At 34.9% G+C, this 21,487-nt stretch overlaps 1 protein-coding gene across 1 annotated transcript in view; it reads right to left on the bottom strand.

Moving 5' to 3' along the window:
• Positions 1–21,487, bottom strand: part of DIAPH3 (diaphanous related formin 3) — a 203,793-nt gene that overhangs the window by 48,199 nt on the left and 134,107 nt on the right. Inside the window, exons 23-25 of the mRNA XM_065631897.1 lie at positions 20,558–20,693; positions 8,911–9,006; positions 8,436–8,495 (exon numbers count right to left, since the gene is read on the bottom strand). Of these exons, the coding sequence (XP_065487969.1) occupies positions 8,436–8,495; positions 8,911–9,006; positions 20,558–20,693 (292 nt within the window). The remainder of the gene's footprint in view (positions 1–8,435; positions 8,496–8,910; positions 9,007–20,557; positions 20,694–21,487) is intronic.

The following is a 21,487-nucleotide window of genomic DNA, read 5'->3' as shown; positions in this document are numbered from 1 at the left end:
ATGACTGCAAGTTTTAATACAAAGCAGAATAAATTCACTTTTAGTTTTCTAAACCTCAGGTTTTAGACTTTTGAAAACCTAAGGCAAATATGGGCTAACTTGTAGGGTCAGATAATAGTTTTTCTTCAATTCTTCTATATGGCGTTAAAGAAATATCATGAGACAATAAAGCATGATAAAAACTATTTCCCCTGAAAAGTCTTCTTTTCAACATATCATGACAAAATATTGTAACAGAAAGACCATGCCTGCTAAGAAGGTATTGTTGTAGTCTTTTGAAGAAACAAAAAGTATATATTAGCAATTACTGCTTTCTGTAGATGTTGAGGAAGTAAAATCTGCTAGGAAATCACATGAACTTCAAGTAATTTCTCTATTTGGTTAAAATTATCTTGCTTTAAAAAGTTTTTGTTTGTTTTGTTGCTAACCCAAAAAACATTACCATGCCAAGAACAAGGGTCGAACTATTTACAGTGTATGCTGAAATTGTACAGGTTCTTGAATAGTCCAATATCCTACAAAATCCAAATATTCTTTCCTGAATCACTTAAACTATAGCTTCTCATCTTGGATTTGTAAGCTACCTCAACACAAGAAAAGAGGAATTACAGTCCAACTACCACACACCACTCCAGATTACTCAGTGTAAGCCTGGCAATCACCTTTCCTTCTGTCATTCATGTGAAAGCTGTATTTGCCCCCTATATTTCCTTCCTTTACCACTCACAATCTCTAAGTCTGAGCCACCAAGAAAAAGTCTCTTGAGGCTTCTGATTATTTTGCTGGGTGATTGATGTAGATTTTGCCTCAGGCACCTATGATTGAAATACACAGGACTCATCTATTTTTGAAATGAAAGAAAGATGATAGTGCATTTATCGAGCAACTCACAGACATAAACACGAGTTCTAGTTCAACTTTAATGCCAATTTCCCTTTAGAGTGTTCCAAATCTTAAAAGTAAAGATTCCAAGTGTTCCTACCCCAACAAAGGGAAGAAGCTGCAGGATACCCTTGCTTTTCCTGCATCTATTTAATGTACTTTATTTGTACCTTTGCAGAGCATTGGCTTATAATGAAAAAAATTAGATAGAAACATAACTACAGTATTTTTTTTTAACACTGTATGTTTTTGCCATAACCACTTATGAAAAAAAACTACACTAAATTTTCCCAAAAGAGGAAAAAAAATCCCAGAACATTAAGGAAACAAATTCACTTACATAGCAAAGAAAGATGAATTAAGAAGTGTAGTTAAAGAATTTCATGAGTAATGTTTTGTGCTTTCTCTACATCTTTTGAATAAACGACTTAACAATGTTGCATTAAGCTGACATCACTTGAGTCACAAAACAGACTCAGGTGACGGTTGATACACTGTTTCCATCTCAGATTTTGTCCCTAATGGAGTCTTTTAATCAGAGAAAACTCATTTCTAATGTCTCACTGATGAAATTTCCCTATCCAATATTTCACCTTTTTTTTTTAAGAACAAACAATCCCTTTAATAAGATATATATATCTCTCTCTCTATATATATAAACAATATAGAAAGGATTGTGGCTCTCATTCAGCTGATAGATGTATCATTTATTCTATTTCGATCAGAGTTCTTAAAGTCTTTGAAGAAAGAGGCAGGAGTTTAGATGCTACTGGTTCTTAGCATTCAGAAAACAAAAGTGAAAGAGTCTGGTAAATTTACATGTAAAATCTTGTTTAACAAATATGGAAAAGACTTAAAAAGTACTCTGAGACGTGACAGAACCTCTTCACTATACAGACCAAGTTGGTAATTGTCTTCAAATGTGAAGTTCTGCATGACTAAACAATGAAAAGACAAATATGGGTAAAATGTTGGTAATTTACAGCTCCCTTCACAGATTTAAGATTGTCCACTGATCCATATTCAGAAGACTGCTTTGAATATATAACCTGCCTGCCATAGCTTTCAGAAATCTGGTTACCTAGCTAGACGATTATGAAGCTGACATTTACTGTATGTGCAGTTACAGAATATACAGTGTCACTGCTTTCAAATGTCACCTCTTCGCCAGAATTCTTACCTTGCAGAAAATGTCCTTGCCTCTTTTCAGAGCAGCGGTTTTATTCAACTAGTACCAATAAACACTGGCAAGGTATTTACAAAAGCAATTAGCTCTTATGAGTGCCCAATTTGACATCTTCAAAGGGTCTCACTTTAGGAATGAACTTGTCAAATCTCTGGAGATTAAGCCCCATTATTAGGTACAACTTGTCTCAGGGTGGCACCTGAAATTTTTACTCCTAAAAAGCTTTGGTTCTCTTTCTTATCTATATTATGTTCACATATAATTCTTTATGATAAGACATAGAATGGTAAGATATATGTATCACCCTACTCATGGGAGATGATAAGGGAAATCTCACAAGACTTTATAAGAGGAGTAACAAAATAGACACAGACTTTTTTTGTAGGATTCAAATTCCTCATATCATTTTCTAAATATGGGCAGTGCTAAAGTTGGCAGCATGTGTTTGTCTTATACTGAGGGCAAGCTAACAACTTTCTTTTTCTTTCTACACCAATATTTTCACAGTAGCATTGTGCAATTACTACTAACTTGAAGTATCTTTTTCCATTCTTAACAGAGCTTGCATCCACTTTGCAGCATCTGTTGCTTAAAAATAATTAATTAATTAGTGTTTCATATACCTCTCCTTATCTCAGACTTTATTATAGAAGTTGATTTTGTTAACTTTGTTGGAAAGGCTCTGGAAAAAAAAAAAAAAAAATCAAACTTGATCATTTGTCATACCAAACTCTTCTTGCTGGCTGTCATCCCTTCTGGCTTGAATGCCTTCTCCACTCCAACATTAAATTATGAGAGAGGGAGATTACTAGAAAAATATTCTAAAACGTTCACGTCAAAATTAATCTTATTCCTAGACATTTTGGAATGTGAATTCCTCGTGGCCAGCTCTGTGAGAGATGTATGTTTATGCAACTGTGGCACTGCAGAAATAGTTCTAAACAAACAAATAAAAATGAGTAAATTCACTTTCCTTGTCTGGACATTTTTTTTCCTCACATGCAAAACTGACTCTTATGGTCACAGTTTCTTTGAACTCTGCTGTCTGCTCTAGGAAAAAAACTATTATAAACAGTGCAGATGGTTTCAGGGGAATTATTTCTGTTAGAATAAGCAGCAATTTTCCTTGACCTATGAAGTCAATATTGAAGTGATGCTTTGGTCTTAAAATAGGAACAATTGAGAACTACATGGTTAGGTTTTGTTTTTTAATAGAAATCCTATTAAATGTTTTCATTTCATAACAGTCCCTACAGATATTCTAAGTCTGCTGAGGAAACTTGTTTGTTGAGTAAAACTTCACGAAGCCTTACAAAAATTTTCTCCATCAGAGGGACAAACACTGATGTTTTAGGTCACATACAGAGAGAAGAATAGGTGAACACGCGTAATGCCTTCACAACAGTATCTACCATGAAGAACTGGTAGTGCTCAAGAATGCATCTTCACTACTAACAGGTATTGGGTAAAAAGTTATTTTCACACATTTCATTGTTTGTCTAGTGTTAGGTACTTCCTAATGTTAACTACATACAGTTGTGGAAATGACAGCAACATACACAGACCTAAGAAGAAAAGAAGGAAAAATTAGGTTGAAATGTCAATCATAATTTGCTGTCATATACAGCAATGATGAAATAAAATAGTGACCTCTAAGTGGTTGCAGTGCCAGTTTTAAGAATTCAGATGAGCCTGAGCTCACTGTCAGCTATAATTGTCAAAAATAAGGTAGCAGAGACACTAAATTTGAACCTTGGATGACAGTTCTATTATGAATAAGAGATTAAAAAAACCCGACAAATGTGAAAAGAGGGTTTTCTTCTGCTTAATTGGGACCAGAATGACATTGATTGACAAGAATTTTATTTAACAGAAGTGTTCAAAATGCTTCAGAGTAAATGTGACATAAAAATTATTCTATTGTTTATAGACTTACTGAACAAACAGCTGTAGTAATTATGACTATCTCTTACCATGGAAGTTTGATTTGCATATAGAAACAAGACCTTATTGTTACCTTTGGAAGTATAGTCCGCAACCCAATTACTGATTGCAACAAAAAGATTTCTTTCAATCTTTGTAGTCACAAAAACCAACCTGTATTTTTTAAAATTTCTATTCTATTATAGCTTTTCTTTACTCACGACATTTTGAATACGATCTGCTTTAAAGAACAACAGTTTCTGCTGCATTTGAGGTATACATGCATGCAATCAAAGCTGCATCTCAGATTTATATTCATGCATTTCGGTTGACATTACCTCGGCTAATGTTACTGCAAATAAATGCGTAGCCATAGCAGCAGAGAACTTGATGCAGGCTGCAAAGCCTGACCTAAAACTTAGTGAATAATGCAGCTTTCTGTGCTGCAGTGGGCTCTGTGCTGCCTTGGATATGCTGATATGTGTATTTGAACTTAACTAGCTTGAAATAAATGTGCAAGCTGCAAATATGCCTTGACTATTGTTGTAAATAACGGATAAACTCATATCAGCCATAGCTATTAGCTGCTTGAAATGATCTTCTAATGTGCAAAATCCTGATGATCGAAAATAAAGTGCTTTTTTCTGCTCTAAATAAAATAAAAAAGCTCCCCTGCTAGATGCTACTGAATCAAAATCTTACCAAAGTATAACACTAAAACTATACTAATACTCTACTTGTGTCAAACAGTGCCCCGAATGGGAATTATTAAAAAAGCATATACCACAATATCACCGCAGTTTATGGCTCTTTGCAGTTAAAGCAAACTGTAACGTTACCAGGTAGTTGTGAACATACATGTAATTCAGTCATTAATTTAAAAATACAAAGCACAATGAATGGAAACAAAGCAAATATCTACATCAACGAAAATCCAGTGAAGATGATTTGTATTCTTATAGTATTAGAATATTTCCAAGATCTAGCAGTTCCAAATGTATATTATTTCCATTAGTTATGCAGCGGGGCTTTTCCTCAGTAAGAAATTATCTGACTTGATGTGCCTTGTCATAAGCTGAAAAAAATACAATCGGTAATTCCGATCACAGAAATAGAGTAGATTTAAACTTGACAAAAACCACATACCATGTTAGAAAGAGGCAATCTGTTCAATAAAAGAGTAGTGCAGTAGGACCGAAAAGAAAATAACACACCTAAGAGGATAGCCTGGGATGCAGCATGAGAACTATTACTCCCTTTGAATCAGAAATATCAGCTGAACACTACTAGAACTTTCTAGGGAGCTCAAGAGATCATAAAGAGAAAAATGGCCAACCAATGGTTAGCATTCTACTAAATGTACTTTTTTTCTTTTTTGTTTTCTCAAGTAGACCATTTAGTCAAAGGAAACAATTTCAGTTCTCAATTCTAGAGCAAGCAGTGGCTTGCTTCTCATTATTACTTTGTTTTATAGGGCTTGGCTCAGCTTCACGAGCAAGTGACAGCTCGGTAACTTGAGCTGTACCGTATAACAATGGCAATGGTTAGAGAGATTTCCTTCCTGCTTCCACTGATATCAGAGTCATGGACAAAGTGTGGATTCCAGCTGAATTTCTCTCCCTTGCCATCTCCTGTGAGATGTGGAGCCACTACTCTCTACTTCCCATTGATGCTTTTGTCTGATTTGTATTCCGCTTCTTTAGATAACTATCTAAAATCATAAAGAGTAAACTGATTTTTATTCATTTGCTTGTTTTTTGCTTTGTTTTGAAACAGAAGAGATTGTCTAGAACTTTATGGCATCTGCCCAACAGAGATTGCTACACTCTGAATGATTCAGAGGACAGACATTTCAAGTCATGGCTTGTAATTCTTTCTGACTGCATAAGTCAAAGAAATTCAATCTGCACTGTGTATTAATGAAGTATATCTACTGTAAGTGAATCTGTTAGTCTCAGTAGAAAAAAAGAGTAACCAAACCAGATACCAGTTAACCTAAACAGCCAAAACCAAGTACAAAAGCAAACAAGGAAAGTGCTTGAATTACTGCTCAAGTACTTCATTTGTTTGCACATATTTTAAGCCCACAGTAAGCCAGTAGCTTTTTTGCAATGATACAAAATTCAGCATCCATTTGAAATTTGAGGTCGGGAAAAAAAGCAAATCAATGACAGAACAAGCCAATACTTCTGTCTAATGACATATGACAATTTTTCTGAAGTGGGCTGAAATCACAGAGTTCTTGCTTATACAGTGTATATGTAATAAACCATTATATACATTATATACACTTGTTATACACAAATACATAGAAAGAACAGGTTATTTCATGTGTATCTATATTAGATATAAAGTTTAAGGAAAAAATATGTATAGGATAATATTAAAAAAACCCTGATATTATACATTGTTGAACACAGAGACTTAAAGAAACTTTATCATTATAACTCTTGCTTCGAATGTCTGTACTGTTAGCTTTAGTGACATTACCATTATCTAAAAATAAACTTTGATATTCAGGGTCTAGTGTTCATTCTAGACAGCATGCAAACTGATTTCCCAATACGAATTATTAAAAGCAATTTCTCAACTTACCTACACAGACTTTGAATAGCAAAAATTAAAAGAAAATCACCTCAAAGATAAACTCAGAAATACATGGTCATAGGTTGCTCTATCAAAAAGCCAAAAAGGTTTGATAAGTGAAGTCACCAATATCTACAACATATTTAGTACTCTGTTTGGCTCAAGATAGGAAGACATAACATGTAGATACTGTGACAAGCGTCAACAAATCAAAAACATACTAATGAATTTCTTAAAAGCAAGCTCAGAGTTGCATTATCCTCTTCCTGTGCTAACAAGACAGGTGAAAGAAAAGCTGAATTCACTTTAAAACATCTTAGAATCGGATTGTCTCAAAACACTCTATGCAAAAGCTGACTTTGGTAAAAAAAAAAAAAAAAAAAAAAATCCAAGAGTTTACTTTTACTCTTCCCTCCAAATCAAATGTCGGAACTTCAAACTTCAGTATCAAATTATACCCCTCCAATACACAAATCAGTCCCTGGGTTAGACCAAGATCTTGCAGAATTAAAATCTTGGGATTTTTTTTGTTTGGTTTTGCATTTTGTTTTTAACCTGAAACATAAAACATGGCCCTAACGTTTGTGCAATTCTGTTAGTTTGGAAACTGGAAACTATACTGTCTGTCCACAGACAGCTAGACAAATAGGGACAGAATGGGCTGAAAAGTAGTAACGATCAACATAATTGGTCTTACAAGAAGAAACACTTATAGGATGAATTCAGATGTGCTCTGTAGTCATTATTCAAATATCAATATGTTGTGTGTTAGACATGCACCTGCCAAATATACTTGATTCTTCTTTCAGCCAATTCCTGTAAGTGAATTAATTATCTTTAAACTGTCCTTCTAGCTCTATTTTTTTAAATTTTGTATTTAATAATGCCAACTTCTGTACATTTTTTCCCTATGGGCATTTAAGAAATAAACACTTAAACATGAGGTATAATTAATATCAGCAATTTGACGGCATGTGCTTTATACACTCTGCAGTGCATTTAAATATCGAAGGATAATGCATTCTGCTTACAAAATTAAGAAAGGATTTTTTTTTTAAGTTTCTATGAAAAGTTGTCTTTAACAGAGGTACTACATATATCAACTTTTTCCTGAGACACTAATTATGAGCCACTGAAAACAGTCACCCTGGACTCCTCAAGCTTAATTAAAACACAACTAATATAATAATATTCTGTACATTGTCTAACAAACAAAGATAACAAGCATCTATCCCCTCATTGTAACTTTTCACATATGAGCAAGTCCTACTGATTACAGTGAGATAGTTCAGGAGTTTATGAATAAACATATGCGAAAGACTCATGCTCAAAATTTGGAGAAACATCTTGCCATGAAGTAACAATAAATTTACTATTTCTTTTCTGATATAACATTGCTTTTGAATTATACCAGTAAATGATAGCTTGAACCATTCCAGCCATAGTATCAAGAAAACCAAGACAAAGACAAACAAAGAATGCAGAGAGTTCTCTGATTTGGTATCATGAACACCTAGTAGCATTTAAAATGTTCCTCAATCTCTGCTTTCTATTATAGTACCATAATCTATTAAAAAATCCTTGCATAATTGTCCTTAACGATTATAAAAGTACTACATTTAAAAACAAAAACAAATTTTAACCAAACAAAAAACCCAGAAAAGATAGAAGAGCTTTGCAAAGTAATCAATAAGTATAGTTTCAGAGTGTAAAATTCAGGTGATTCTTAAAAAGCAGGTACCAATACAGTTTTGGTTTTCTACTAACGTAGCAAACTGAAAAAATCACAGTAGTCTTTTGAAAGCACAGATCAACTACATAAGCTAAGAGCATGCAGCTCATGAATATGGTTCATTACCATGGTTACAAGCTTTCAGCACAGGCCACTGTGTGTTTGGACTGAGATTTTGTGGTACGTCTGCAAAAGCAAGAAAACAACGAAAATAAAACACAAAAATAAAACACACCTTTGACAGTGGAATATTGTAACAACATTATGAAGCAGAATTATTTAGAAGCTAGATACTTCTAGGAGTAAAGTGACTGTTATACACTAAGGAAATAATGACTTTTACTTCTCTCATTCAACTATAAACCCTAAACAGTTAAAGTACATGTGGCTGTATCGAAGAGTCTTGTCATAATAATCAGACTATGCTAAGTTCAGTAAATTAATCTCCAAAGTGCTATCGACAACAGTAAAACAGTCTGAACATCCGTAAAAGTTGTCACTGCAAAAAATAATTAATCTAAATAGCATTTCAGTTCTAGAGCACTGGACCCGTAACACTTTTAAATTTCTCTGGAAAATAAAATGTAAATAGAATATTCACCTTTAGGCCTTGGTATCCTTTTCCTTCGGTCTCGAAAAGCTGCACCTGACTGCAAGGCCTCCAACAGGCTGTCCATCACCCCAGTCTCCTCACCTTCTGTAAAGGACAGAGAAGGAACCCTCTAGGTTACCATATCAATACTGAAGCGTAAATAATAATAACAACAATAATAACAACAAAAATATTAATGGCATTATTAAGACTATTTATTTCAAAGTTAGACCGTGGTTTTAACATTCACAGATTGCTCTTTTGCGATTAATCACAACAGATTTGGTTTCCTATACATTGAACTAGGCCGAATTTTATTCCATTCATTTCACATTCCTCTTTCTCTATATGAGAGTCAAGCATAGTTTTAAGTGAAATGTCATTTCAGTCATATTTTCATTTCAGTACCCTTTTGCAACTGCAAATAATCAGTTTCATGTCAGCTTTCAAGAGCTGTCCCTTAAATGATTTGCTATATTTTAGTTATTGTTATAAAAAGTTGAAATCGTTTCTCAGCAGGAAGCTGACTGAACAATACCAGACTGGATAGGATGCATAGTAATATCCATAGGTATCTTTCATCAAAAGCCATTTTTCCTTCATATTCAATAACCTCTGGCCAATATTAAATAATGGATGTGATTCACAAAAATTCTACTCATCGTATTATGCACATATGTATAATATCTCCTGAAAGAATTATGAAAATTACTGTGAGGTTATAATTAAATGCAAACACTAAATGCCCTACTTTTATTTCCTCAAATAAACACATCAGAAACTATTGGATTTTTGAGCCTTGTGGCTCTTGTGTCTGTGTCTGGAAGGACAAAGAACACAACTCCAGAGACTTATTATATGATGAAAAATCAGCACAGAGTAATAAGGAATTACATAGTAGAAATCTCATTATGCTTTACTGGGCAAAACTCCCTGGATCAACACACACCTTGGATACAGTCAGACACATCACATGATTCTGCAGTTATTATTAAAAGTGAATATTCAAATCAGGATCTAAATTAGCTGATGAGTATAACGAGATGTGACATCACTAATTTAAGGAATTCTGAAAGTGCTGGACTACAAGTAAGGAAGCAAGGCAATCCTCTAGACCTGAATATGGGGGAAAACTCTTATGGGAAATGATTTCCAGCACTGTTTCTATTCATTTTCCTCCTTTAAAGAAATTCTATCTTTCACTAAGCTTTAAAGAATTCTAGCATCTTTTTAAGGTAAGTGCTTCCAAGGGCAGCAAAAATAATACAGACAAAAAACTTCAAAGTTGCAGACAGGAAGGTCTAGCAAAGTACTGTCAAATCAGCATGGGTCGAATCATGAAGTTCTAGAAACAACATTTTTACTTTCATTATTCTACTGCTACATCAAGACTTGAATCTAATTTAGTGTCTCAGAACCCTAGCCCTGGATATCATTTAAAAGCAGAAGAGGAAAGCATAACAAAAAAAAAAAGGGTACAAGATTTTGGGAACCAAGATATGCAGACTGTTAAAAAAAAAAAAAAAAAAAAAAGACAAAACCAAAAAACGACACAAATTTATAATCTCAAAACTTGAGCTCTCTTGTCCACAAATTAAAGAAAAATGTCCTTCAAATATAACTTGAAGTCACACAGTGGTAATCTCCTCATAAAATAATAGTATATATATTCAAAAATTCTACAGAAATCCATGTGCTGAGTACAGGGAGACGATCACTTCTCCAGTTCTGCTGGCCATGCCATTCCTGATACAAGCCAGGATGCTGTTGGCCTTCTTGGCCACCTGGGCATACTGCTGGCTCATGTTCAGCCACTGTCAACCAACACTGTCAGGTCCTTTTCTGCCAGGCAGCTTTCCAGACACTCTTCTCCGCGCCTATAGCGCTGCCTGGGGTTGTTGTGACCCAAGTCCAGGACCTGGCATTTGGCCTTGTTGAACCTCATATGATTGGCCTCGGCTCATCAATCCAGCCAGTCCAGATCCCTCTGTATGGCCATCCTACCCTCCAGCAGGTCAACACTCTCACCCAATTTGGTGTCACCTGCAAACTTACTAGGGGTGCACTCAATCCCTTCATCCAGATAAAGAAATTAAACAGAACTGGCCCCATCACCGAGCCCTGGGGAACACCACTTGTGACTGGCTGCTGACTGGATTTGACTCCATTGACTCCATCCACCACAACTCCTTGGGCCTGGCCTTTCAGACAGCTTTTTACCCAGCAAATAGTAACCCTTCGTTCTTATATTTTCCTTAAACTCCGTGTTATCAGACTAGTAAACTTAACAAGCTTACACAAAAGAGCTATATACAAAAATAAATAATGCAAAATTAGGAAATATTTTCTAAATGTTCATATATTTAAGTACATTTATATTCTGTACAATACATGGCAGATATAGAATAAACACAAAGACTGAAATACAGATTGTTCTCTTGCTTTGCGTTTGGTTTAACAAGCTTTATTACGTTGAAGTTTGTTCTTTTATGACTAATGGACTATCACAGGTATTAATATGGCTTGGAACATACTTTACAAAAAATTACTCAGATAATGCATTCAGCTTCCTGACTATTTGGCGGTGGTGGTGTGGGTGGTTTAAACAAACAAACAAAACAATAAAAACCAAAACAAAACAATTTTCCTTTCTTCATCTATTGTCATGCAACTCTCTAAAATACTCAAGTTTGGGATGAAAACACTCAGTAAACAGTTTCAAACCAAAGTGATGCCTGAAGAAATTTTGGGGCAAAGCCATTAGTTACATTAAGGTACATGAATGTTGCTATAAGCATTGTAACATGTAACAGTAATGCAAAAAAGACTGAATACTATCCCAGTCTCCAGAATGATACCATAAATGTTTATGAAAAACAGTTCATAAGCTTTGTTTTAGGAAGTAAGAATAAGAGAAGAAAAATTTCAATCCTATTTCAGCATGTCACCTCTTTTCTTTTAAGCCTATTCCAGACTACTGTGGATTTCATAGCTTTTTTAAAAACTTAACAGTTGGCAGTAGAAAAAAATTCTACTGCATAATCTGCTGTACTAAAAAAAACCCCTTCAAATAAATTTTTTAAAAAATATTTTAAATAATGGAATAGAAATACTGCAAAACCACAACTTTTTGTAGTATAGCTGTAACATATTTATGGGTGCTGTTTTTCGTCCTTATCTGAAAAATACTGTAGTCACAAAACGGATTATAGATTAGTGCATCCATTGATATGCAAAACAGTTAACAGAAGAATAAAGTATAGAGAAACTTGAATTAAGGAACTCCTCTAGTAGTTTTTCTGTATGCACAGATGTACTGAAAAAAGTTAACCACTGCAAATAAAAACATTCATAGTTAATAATCTACATATCCAAAACATGCAGAAAGCCCGTTTTTCGAACTTCTACACATTCAGCTATGTTCCAAACTGGTTTTTGATGCCTTCACCAACAGGCGACTGTGACACCTTCTACGAAATTACACAGCTCACTATTAGTATCCACATTATCTATAATATTGTCCAGGTTTCTATGACGGAAAGTTTGAGAAATGAAAGTGTACCATGCAGTATTTTAGAAATCTCTTAAATTGACCTGGGACACCTGCATACAACATTGCTGCACTGATGGTATAAGAGTTGCAAATATTGTTCGATATTGACACTTCCTATGGGAACTTTAAATTGGCTTTCACAAGCTGCTACAGGCGGCTGCCACCAGTTCCAACAGGCTTCCTAATTAGTCAAGTGTATCAATCTTTTGACATCCTAGAACTAGTAATTCCAGTTGGCTTGCAGATAGCTACATAGCCTACAATAATTCCTTCGAGAAATACATCCTTTTATGATCTAAATGATCTCTTTTCCTTCAATTGCAGAATAGGAGATTTAAATACTTTTTAATATCATACCTAATTAAAACTCATACAACTGCCTTTTAAATACCATCTAAAGCAGAAGTAAATTTGCCAAAATAGCTGATAAGTTTTGCCCTTGACATTTCAGTGCCAAGTCAGATATAAACGGCCTAATTTCATAATTATGTCTTTAAAAATGTTAAGAATATTAGATATTCTTCGCCTTCAGTGCACTGAGTATCATAAGCTTTACAGTACAACTTCAATATGTCTTATGATGACAGCAACAGGTACTGCAGTTAGCAATGACTGCTACATTGTATGTACTTATTAAGGAACAAATAATATATATCACTTTCAAGAGCAGTAGTGCAGACATGATATAATCACAAATATCATTAGCCAATATAGTTCTAAAATAAGAGTGGTACAACAAAACTACTTTGGATGAAAAATGTTTCATTTTTACAGTTTCCCTGCATCTGTCTAATATAAACTAGAACATAACGCTTAACACTACGACTCTAGAAGTTCACTTTACCAGGAGAAAAACCTCTAATAATATGTCTATTTCCTCTTCGAAAGAATCAAAGCTTTATTCAGCTACTCCCTCCCAAAATGAAGAAGGAAAAACTAAGGAGCTTCAGAAAAGCCAAACCAAGAATTCTTTAGCATACTTTCTGTTGATGTTGCCTCCTCAGTCTGTACATACAAATCTGTAGATTCGTCTACAGGGTTTTCAACTGTCCGTTTCCACAGGGATACAATTTATGGCATTGCAATTACATACAGCTTTTCGTTAAACTGTGGATCTGCTCTTAAAGTCAACTTCTGAATACTACGCCTCATCTGAAATCAAAATTGTACGATTTGGACAAATGCATACATTAAAAACAGACCTTAGTATTTCATAGCTGTAACAGAAGGGGTGAAAATCTTGAGGGCTACTCATCAAGTTATCTGAATTAACAAAGACTCTAATTTTATATCATCTTTGAAGTAACTCCATGGCAGCAATCAAACTATTACACAATTTAAAAACAAATTTGGAGTGCTGAAGCTATTGGATTTGCTTTTCTACCTGGATTTGTGCAAAGCATTTGACATCATGCCACACAACATCCTTGTCTCTAAATTGGAGAGACAAGGATTTGATGGATGAACCACTTGGTGGATAAGGAACTGGCTGTATGGTCACACTCAAATACTTGTGGTCAACAGCTCAATGTCCAAATGGAGACCAGTGATGAGTGGCGTTCCTTAGGGGTCGGTACTGGGACTGGCGCTGTTTAACATCTTTGTTGGCCGTATGGACAGTGGGACTGAATGCACCCTCAGCAAGTTGGCAGATGACACCAAGCTGAGTGGTGCAGCTGACACATCTGAGGCACAGGATGCCATCCAGAGGGACTGTGACAGGCTCGAGACGTGAGCCCATGCAAACATCATGAAGTTCAACATGGCCAAGAGCAACGTCCTGCATCTCAGAGGTGTTCAGAGACAGGATAGGAAGCAGTGAGCACAAACTGAATTGCAGGAAATTGCTTTCAAATATAAGATTTTCCTTTTGAGAGTGGTCAAACACTAGAACAGGTCATCCATCTCGAATCGAAATTCTAAACATGGCTACAAAAAAAAGAGGTTACTTTTCCACTAAGTCCACTGAAACAGCCACTATCAGGAAAATGAAATTATTTATCTGTGTATACACTTACTCTCTCACCGACTCAACAGTACAGGATACTCTAGTAATGTATTACATGTTGCCTTACCTGTTAATATTTTTAAAGAGCCAGTTTACAGACACAACCTTCTTATAAACCTTTTTCTATTCACTAGGAATATTCGGCCTTTTAGTGGAAAAATAAACCACTAAATTAAGCAGAATGCTAAGATTTAGTTACTTATATTTAATCACTCATAACTAAAACAGATCAACTTTGCCCATGACTATCTAAGATTAAGATTTGATAGCACAGCTAACAGTGAGAACTGTCAGCTCTATACAAAGAAGTCAGTCAGTAAGTTTTACTGTTAATGAATGATTTTTCTGTTTTCTTTACACATCACAGCTCCAACTCCAACACTGACAATAATGGAACCAATCTGTTTTTCAGTTTAACCAAAACCTAGTATTTCCATTAGCATTGTTTCACAGAGGGTAAAAATATAATCTATTATTGAGGTATATCAAGTAAAATTTCATTTAGAAAGCAGTTAGAACCACTCTAGCAGCATTCCTAACTGAACGTAGCTTCTTATAAGAATATATGTAGCTGCATATAATATATGTGTGTGGGTGTGTATGAACATTTTGTCTCTTGGTTACCATGTGCCTGTGAAGGAGTTCATTGAGCATAGGGAAAGACATTACTATTTCTACTTAAATTTATAAACAACTGATAAACCAGAAAAATATACTTAATGATCACTCATACTGACAGCCATGCTACAGAGATGAGAGGCTGAAGGAAATTTAAAAGTTATATGATTTCTCACGTGTGGAGTGACAAAGTTCTGACTGGGTTACATGGCTGAGTTTAGTCAAAGGAAAGCTACTGGACAGCTTTGGGTGGTCAAGATCCTTTTTGTTTGGGTCGCTATAAATGCACAAGAATAGCTGGGAGGATCAGATCAAAGGTCCACCTGGCCCTGCATCCTCTGTGCACTAGTAGCCAACATCTATGAAAAGGACAGGATAAATATGTAATGACATTTCTAGAATAGTCTCTTGGTCTCCGGCAGTTTGCGATTCAAAGACTTTGTATTTGCATTTAATAGCTTTCAATGGACAGAAGCTGCCATAGAAATCAAGTAACTTCTGTCAGCAAGCTTCAGAGCAAGAATATTTTGGTATGCAGTAACAAGGCTGTACTTCTGTACAACCACTGAGGTATTGCTGAGTGAAGATAAGCGTCACAGTGAACAGCACAGAAACAGAAGCAGCAGCAGACTCGGTTTGAAGGAAGAGTCAGAGACGTGACCTTCTCTCCTGCGAGCTTTCCAACAATGACACAGGAGGTACTTGGCTCTTTTACAACCTTGGACTAAGGAGAGTAAAAATAAGCATACTCTCCAATGCTTTGGTATTTATTCCTCTGCAACTTGAGAGAAGAAACTTTCGTTGCTTCAGAAAAAAACCCCAAGCAAACACAAAGAATAAAAGCCTTTACACATAGCAGGAGTGAGAGTTTAAAGAGGACTCTGATGTCTACCTCCTTATGGAGATGTGAGGTAGTATTTGGAGTAGGAAATGCTTACTCAAACCAAACCCTATTCTCTGCATTAATGTTAGCACTCTTAATCCCAAAGACGGCTCTAGGGATTGTAATTTTTTTTCATGGTAATGACATTTTAAGTTTGCAGCATTCTTTTCACATTTGTTTAGGATTTTTACTGCTACAACATAAATGACAAGTCTTATGAGAATATTTATCTACAGACATTACTTTAATGACCCTTCACTTTTTTCAACAGTTCTGTTTGTTTTGACTATTTCTTTCTCTCCCAAATACCGTTGCTGTTTATTTTTTTCAGGGGCTTTGTGTAAACCTCAGTTTCACAACTGCCTTTCAGCTACTATCTCCAAAGGTTTCACTTCTAAGTTAAATTTCCAGAAAGGAAAATAATTGTTTCTTCTAAACCTCTTGTTCTTTTGGAGTTACTACTTAGTACAAACAAACAGCAGCTGCAACATTCTGAGCCCATGGTTTGCCAATAAGTGCATGAACTACACCTCCATGCTTCAGAAGATTTAGCACCTTTGAGATCTTGTTAGAACACGACTTGTAACTACTAGTTGTTGGGTTTTAATTAACATACATTCAGATCAGCTCTACTTTTTTTGCACTAAAAACATCTAATTCCCTGAACATCCTACAGTGTGAGACTTGCTAAGGTTTTGCTGCGTCTCATCTTTTTCTGTGGTTTCTGAAGATGTATCACACATTGTTTCTGTATCATTTTCAAGTACAAATGTGACAATTATTCTTGAGGGAACATCTGTTCTCAGTAATTTACCCAGATTTATACTTTACTGTCAAAACAATACAATTGCAGCTGAAAAACAACCTCCATACTTAGTGACATATCAGGTGACATCTCCTTTCCGGTGAATTTGTGATTAATGTCTGTCACAACTCATTCTTCACATATAGGACTTGGTTGGGTTTGTTTGTTTGTTTATTTTGTTTTGGTTTTGTTTGGTTGGTTGGTTTTTTTTTTATTTTTTTTTAATGGGCATAAAGCAAAATTAGATCTACTCTCCAAGCTTGTCGTGAGCTTACTGTCAGCTGACCACTAATTATTAACATGAGTAAGTACCGAGTGGGCAACGGGGTACTTGATATTCCAAGAAGGGGAGCTCCCTGGAGAGTCCTTACACAAAAGACTTGTTGGATATTAATATTATACCCTCAGGATTTCTTCATATATAGTATCATCAGATTTTTTTGTCCCTTTCACAGTAAATTTAGTTGCACAAAACATATACCTAAATGTCCAAAATTTAGCAATAAACTTACTCTTGTCCAAATCTTGTGTTTTTCAGAAGAGCAGCCCAGCAGACATTTTAAAGCAACAAAGTATCAACATGTCAGAAACTACTGATGTAATCTCGGTCATAATGGAACATGAGCAGATTTTTATAATCTGCGACATATGCGGTCCTTCACTCCTCTCAGAGGAAAGCAATACTATTAAGAAGTATTGATTCTCCTCTCCCAGTGGGAAGAAATTAATAAAATGGGGCCTTACGAACTTGAGCTACGCAGGGAAAATAGGGTCTTCGAGGGTTTGAAGATTTTTTAATTTATTTCAAAGGCAAGTATTTTATCTGTTGGAATCTGAATTTTAATTACCTAATTATGTTTACTATGTTCATTGCTTAAACTGTCAGCAATGGGATCCATGGTGTCCTTTTGTTCTGAAGAACGCTACAGAACTAATGAAAATACTCATATCACACAACTTAGCAGACAGTAATAAAGTAGTAAATGTTTCAAGAACAAAAACCTAAGATGCTCCTAGCAAGTCTGTGAGACTTTTCCAAAGCCAGATAAAAAAATATAAAACCTCTGCAAAAACAAATGCTGCAAAATTGACTGCAAATAATGTCGTAACTGTCTAAATGAACTGAAACATGGATTTAACACCAGTTAGCTGTGATAAAAGTGAAATTGAGTAACATAATTGAAAAACAACTAATATTCTAGATTGGAAATCGGATGTTTAAGACACCATTTTGGCATCACTTCACTGCTTTTGCATAAGAAAGGGCAGCCTTTGTAAATAACCACTGATTAAAGTAGCTTGTTACTTAAATAGTATTCAAAGTAAGACACAATGAAGATGCCACAATGATGGAGTTCTCAATTATATTACAATAAATTTAGCTGGTGTTATCACAGTTATAGAATTCTTTACACTGTGATAAGATCAAAATAATTGATTGGTGTGTTTTCTACTGAGGATCAGAACAGCATGATAAAGTATGTATCTGAATGTTAATAGTATGCAGACAAGTGACATTTACATAAAGATCCCCTTCCACTGGCTATTTACCTTTGGAACGATAAGTATGTGATAGTTTGAACTGGCTCCACAGAAGCAAGTAAAGCAATCTTATTGACAAAGCATCTCATGAAGAATATCACATTCGGCCCAGAGAGTATTTAGAGGACAGATTTAATTATCATAAATTTCAAAATACCAAATATCATTCACTGTTTAGACATTCAAAATCTTTACTGAATTCCACATACTTTTCAAGTCAGGATGGAGCTGAAAGGAAAATATGGAGTTGATATTTTTATCATGTAAACGTAATACTCTTAACCTTTTTTATCAGTGAACCGTTTGAGCAGTGATCGTTAGGATGTGTTAAGTGTCACTATCTAAGATGTAAAGTAGATATTTGAAATTTTAACAAATTACAATTTAGACAGATCTAAATTTGACCTTGGCTTCAGGTCCAAGTCTCAAAAAAATACTTTCAAGAGAGTAAGTCAAATGATTCCATTTGATAACAAAAAATCTACGGTCTTATTAGAGGTCCAAATTTATATTATAAAGCCTACTTAAAATTTTAAGTTTTTCTAAAAGATGCTGTACTGCATATTCATAAAACACTACACATTTCACAATCTACAAAATACTGAAATAAATATTTGTATCTGAAATATAAAAAAAATACAAACAGAAAACTTTCTGAAGATATATCACAGAGTCAAAACTTTTCAGCCAGGAGGCTGGAGATGCACAAGAAGCTGGGAGGTGGCACAGCCAGGACCATTGACCTAAACTGGCTGAAGGGATATTCCATACCATATGGTATCATGGTCAGCATATAAACAAGGGAAAAGTTAGCTGGGAAACTGCTGGTCAGGAGCTGGCTGGGTATTGATTCAACAAGTGGTGAGCAATGGCATAATGCGTCACTTGTTTTATACATTCTTTTGTTATTACTAATAATATTATTATTATTTTCCCTTTCTGTCCCATTAATCTGTCTTTACCTTAAGCCAGCAGGTTTACTTTTTTCCCAGTTCTCTCCCCTATCCCCCTCTGGTGGGGGGACAGGGGGTGAGCAAACAGCTGTGTGTGGTGTTCAGCTGCCTGCGGGGTAAAACCACAACACCCATATACACATGTGGGTATATGACTCAGAAGCCCGTGACGTTGGCACCTGTATTCTGGAAAGCCTGAACGTGACATTATGAAGAACAGGACTTGAGAGGAGCTTTAATTTTCCCTTAAAGACTAGCAATTTTCCATCTAAAGTACTATCGGTCATACATACAACATGTGGGAGAGAAGAATATCTAACCCTCTTTTCAAACGCCTCCAATCATGCATGAATACAGATACCAGTTTTACCCTTTCCTAGTCTTCTGCAGCCTCCTCTGTCTTCTGTGAGCTTTAAAAAGATTGTCACTGGTAGTTTTCTGATTGGGTCTTGATTTTACTTCTAAAGAATTAGAAATTCTGTCTTCAGAGGGCAGCAGCCTGATTTCCCATCTTAAGAGAAAGCTTTAGTCTCATACATCAAGACATGGATGTTCTTATGAAAATAACTCAAAGACTTTTGGTTTGAAGAATCTCTGAAACCAAACACACCTACTCTGGCTATTAGGGAAACTCAGAAGAGACAGAATCATTTATGCCAAAGGTGCTGACCAGGGTTTGAGTGAGGAACTGTTTAACAATATCTGCTCAGAAAAAAAATGAGAGTAGCTCACAATAATTTACATAGTAAGTCACGTATCATTTGGAAGGATTCTGGAAGCTCAGTCTGGGATAAAATATAACAGTATAGAGGATCATCAGACACCCTTTTTAGTAACAGAGAACTCACAGTGTCTGCCATCTCTATTGAAATAACAAGTGACATACTCAAAATCCAGAGAACTTCAGGAAAGCCTTATTCTCATTAAAAAAAAAAAAAAAGGAATATGTAAGTTTAGTTAAAAGAAAAAAAATGGCTTTGTGATTTAGAAAATGTCTGTTCTCAAGTAAAGGGTTCTGAGCATAACTGAACTTATACTTGGTCACACAAAGTTAAATATATTTTAACAGAAAAATACAAAGCAGCATTACAAGTTCTAAAATAGCTTGAGGAAAACAGGTAATTAGAGAAGCTCATTAGCAAAACAAAATTTATGAACCTCTTCACTGTAAATTTTAATTGGTGAAAATCATTCATTTATTCTGTCTTTTCTCATAGCATATTCAGATAATGAAAAAATAGCAGCTTTATTTCCAGTAAAACACTATATAAAATGCATTGTATATATTACTTACCAGTTTTCATTTCTAACAAGCGCTTTTTCTTTTGTTGTCTCTCTTGTTTTTCTTTTTCTGCTTTCTCCTTAGCTATTTTAGCACGTCTCTGTTTTTCTTCTGCTTCTCTTCTTCTCATATTCTCCTTTACTGCTTGCTATGAAAAAAGCAATATAGAGTTCCATTAAAAGTCTTAGCAAAACCAAAGCTGAATCTTAAAAAAAAGAAGAAAAAAAAGCTTTAAAATCACATCTTCTAACATTAATTTCTCAAGCCAAATAAGTATTTTACATTCCACATTTAATACATTTTATTCAGAAAAGTAACCAAATTCAGAATAAATGCATTAAAAACATACTAATTGGCCCCAAATGGGGATTATAAATTCAGCAAGAAATGCAGCTTAGGAATACACATGTTAATGTAGGAAGAAATCAAAACATCTAAACCACCTGGTTTCACAAAACTGTAAGTATGTTACTACTTGTATTTCTAGAGTAGTTTCAACCTTTATTCTTTCTCATGTTGCCACTTTACCAAGCAAAATAAGGCTACTTGGGTGACTCAGCTGTGTATTTTTTTTTATTTCTTATCCACGTATGCATTAATTCACTGGGTTTATAAATTTTTTACTTCTGTTTAATACCTGTAGAACATTGTTTATTTTGAAAGATAAATAAATACTCCAAAGCCTCCAATGAAGCCAAAACAGAACTGAGTTTCAGTTTTTAAATCATTATTTTGCATATTCAGACATTAAGCAAAAAAACCTGTGTCACATTCAACAATTTTTAAACTAAGCTATTTTAGGATTATGTTTTAGTTATTTTAGTGTACCCTGTAAATTCTCAGTGCTCTACAGTGGCTTGCATTAAATGCAAAGTGCCATGCACCTGTTCTCCATTGCAGAAAGTTTCTCTTTTCAGAACGCAGTTACACACAAAATCTCTT

The sequence above is a fragment of the Caloenas nicobarica genome, chromosome 1 (genome assembly GCF_036013445.1).
Source record: "Caloenas nicobarica isolate bCalNic1 chromosome 1, bCalNic1.hap1, whole genome shotgun sequence".
Taxonomy (NCBI): Eukaryota; Metazoa; Chordata; class Aves; order Columbiformes; family Columbidae; genus Caloenas; species Caloenas nicobarica.
This window is presented reverse-complemented; position numbering and strand designations above follow the sequence as displayed.